The sequence below is a fragment of the Mus caroli genome, chromosome 9, assembly GCF_900094665.2.
Source record: "Mus caroli chromosome 9, CAROLI_EIJ_v1.1, whole genome shotgun sequence".
NCBI classification, from domain to species: Eukaryota; Metazoa; Chordata; class Mammalia; order Rodentia; family Muridae; genus Mus; species Mus caroli.
In genome coordinates, this window is record NC_034578.1 from 92,714,941 (window position 1) to 92,718,504 (window position 3,564).

At 39.8% G+C, this 3,564-nt stretch overlaps 1 protein-coding gene across 1 annotated transcript in view; it reads right to left on the reverse strand.

Moving 5' to 3' along the window:
- Slc25a36 (solute carrier family 25 member 36) overlaps window positions 1–3,564 on the reverse strand; it is a 37,729-nt gene that overhangs the window by 18,801 nt on the left and 15,364 nt on the right. The window contains exon 3 of the mRNA XM_021172824.2: window positions 2,393–2,470. Coding sequence (XP_021028483.1) covers window positions 2,393–2,470 — 78 coding nt within the window. The remainder of the gene's footprint in view (window positions 1–2,392; window positions 2,471–3,564) is intronic.

The window sequence follows — 3,564 nt, forward strand, 5'->3', positions numbered from 1 at the left end:
GAGATGGCTCAGTGGGTAAGAGCACCCGACTGCTCTTCCAAAGGTCCAGAGTTCAAATCCCAGCAACCACATGGTGGCTCACAACCATCTGTAACAAGATCTGGCGCCCTCTTCTGGAGTGTCTGAAGACAGCTACAGTGTACTTACATATAATAAATAAATAAATCTTTTAAAAAAAAAAAAAAGAAAATTTTAGTTCATTTAGTTAGTATTTTTAAAATGGATAGTAAGGGCTAGAGAGATGGCTCAGGCCACCATATAGTGGCTCACAACCATCTGTAATGGGATCTGATGTCCTCTTCTGGTGTGTTGGAAGACAGCAACAGTGTACTTATATTCATAAAATATATCTTTTTTTAAAAAGGACAGCAGCCAGCATTCATTAGTATGTGGCTTAAGAACAATGAGTTCACTATGAAAATAAAAACTTGGTATGTGTCTTCAGAAGACAAATTAGCAATCTGTAGGTTTCAATGACTTTTCTTCCTTTTATCCAGAAATTCTACTTAGGTAGTCATTCTAAAAAATATATCTTTGCAGCACTATGAGCATCCTAGACAGAGGCAGAAGCAGAATTTTGAGTTTGAGGCCATCCTGGCTATATAGTACTACCCTGTCTCAACAAAACAAAAAACAAAATAAAACTAATAAATGTCTTTAACTACATAAGGTAAAGGTTTGGGAATATTCACAAAACCACTGTTACAATAAGAGCTGGAAAGATGGGTCAGAGGTTAAGAGCGCCTGATGTTTTTCCACAATCCTGCATCTGGTTCTCAGCACCCACATCAGGAAGAGCACAACTCCAGCTCCAGGGAATCTACTGCCCTCTCTGGCCTCCAGAGTTATCTATGCACGCACGCGGATATGTACAAGATATATTATTAAAAGTATCACAGATCATGGAGCTACATGGCAAGTTATAGTATTTCCTATGATTCATTTATGTAAATAATGAACATGCACAAGCCTTTATTCATGACAGCTCAGGGAAGTTACTAGAACAAAGTACACTTAACTGTTTATTAACAGTGGCTATCTAGGAGGAAAAGAATGGTGTGTACAAAATGCAACCAGTAAGGCAATATATTTAAAGTGGAAAGTGAAACTCTATGCTACCTTTTCTACCCTTCATTTTTATGATGTAAAATATGGATTTTCTTCTCTTCTTAAAAGTTTAAGAAGATGCTCTTGCAGAGAACCTCAGTTGGGCTCCCAGCACTCATGCTGGGTGGCACACAACTACCTGTAACTTCAGCTCCATGGGATCTGATACCCTCTTCTGGAGGCCATGGGAACCTGTACGAATGTACACATACCAATTTGGGAGTGTGTGCACACATGCAAGTATACACACACATACACAATTTTCAAAAACTAATCTTTAAATTTTATTTTATATGTGTGTGTGTGTGTGTTCCTGTGTGTCTGTAGAGACCAGAGAATGAGTGCATTTTTTACTTCCACTGTTGGTTCTGAGTGCTGAATACAAGTTATCAGGTTTGTAGGAAAATAAGTTCCTTCCATTACACACTGAGCTATCTCATATCTCACTACCAACACCCATTCACCCAGAACTTCCCCCATATGTAGCTAAGCTCTGGCTTTGAATCCAAGACAATGTTGCTCAGCCTCTCAATTATAGGTGTAGGCAAACAAGCTCACTCTGAGTATTTTCTTAAAATGAAAGTGAAACACAGTAAGTAACAGGATGTGAATGAGGTATACAGTTTGAAGTACAGAACTAGGTGTTCATATTCATCCTAAATATGAACTTTTTTGAACAGCATTTTACCATGGAAGAATCCCCTGTTCTGATTAGGCACACATGATGTCATACATTTGTGCAGGAAGAGCATTCATATGGTATAAATACATTTTTTTAAAAAATGCTTATTTATAGTCAGGTAAGCCTCTGTAACTCTAGTACTCAGGTATGTTAGTCAGGAGCATGGTAATTCTGAGGTTAGCAGGACCACCCAGTAAGACTGTCTCAAATCAAAAACAAAGACGCCCCTCTACACACATACACCAAACCCTTTATTTTCTTTAAAGATATTTTGTTTTGTTTTTTGAAATTTAAGAGTTACCGCAGTTAGAACTACTTTATTCCACCCTTCCCTTTCCAAGTATGAGCACCCACAGTTTAAAGCAAACACTACACTGCCTCTTTACAACATGAAACATTTCCTTTCTGTTCACAGCACAATGACTTTCTGTTAGCTCCAGAACCAAGGTTTTCTTTGGAGATTCCTTCTGATTAGCAAAAGAAACTCAACTATCTAACTTCCTGAGAATACTGAAATGTGCGTTGTTTCTGCAAATGATTATGTCCAAATACCTTGAAATAAAGACAGCCAGAATCTTACTTACTACTTTTTTTTTTTTTTACCTTGAGGGAGCAACCCCCACCAAATTGGGGCCTAATCCTCTAAACAACGAGCGAGGGCCCTCTTTTTCCAGGATAACCCTGAAAAGAGAAAAGCAAATTATTAAAAAGCAATGTTCTTCTATCACCCTTTACTAATATCCTAGAGCAAAGCCAATGTCTCATCTATAATGTATCTTTCAGGTCCATTTCGTTACTTATAAAAACATCTGTGCAGGAGGCAGGCCCAGGAAAAAGTACTGAGGACTCAAGTGATATGCCAAGGTAACAAAACTGTACACACTCTTTTCTAAAGCGGCTAGTAAGACGGCTCCCTGGGTAAGGGCACTCGCCATGCAGCCTGAGAATGTGGTTTGGATTCCTGAAGCTCAAGTAAAGATGGGAAGAAAACCGATTCTACACAGTTAGCCTCTGTTTTCTACATGTAGACTGTGGCATGAATGTACTCATAGAAACATGTACAAAATGTTTAAAATGATGGGTTTAAGCAAGCATGCAGACTCATGCTTGTAATTCTAACACCTGGGAGGCTGAGACAAGAGGACTATCCTAAGTCTCAGGCTAACCTGGACTCCAGAGTGAGTTTCAAGTCAAGCTGGGCTTCAGTGGAGCCCTCTATCACAGTAACAGAAAGTCAGGAAGTATATGGTGGCACTGACTTGCTCTTTCGCTTTTTTACTTCATCATAAGAACTTTCAGTATCTCTCTAGATTTGTTTGCTTGTTTTGAAATATAGATTTCTTGGTTTGTTTGTTGTCTTGAGACAAGGCTTTATTCTGGAGCCCTGGCTGAGCTGAGTGCCGGGGACCAGAATCAAGCTTCATCTGTAGAAAGCAAGCCCTGCACCACTGAGCCACAGCCCAGTCCTTGAAGTCTTCCATCTTGGAAAATACCCTCAAGTTCCACAGTATCAAGTCCCATCATTTCCGGGAGCTGCTACTGAAAAATCTATCACCCTAATGTCCTAAGGGTCACTGGAATGCTTGGTGAGTTTCAATCAATTTACTATATTGAGAACTTAGTGTATAAGCAGCTTATAACTACATGAAAAGAGAGAAGAAAACACAGCCAGGCGTGGTGGCCACGCCTTTAATCCCAGCACTCGGGAGGCAGAGGTAGGCAGATCTCTGAGTTCGAGGCCAGCCTGGTCTACAAAGTGAGTTCCAGGACAGCCA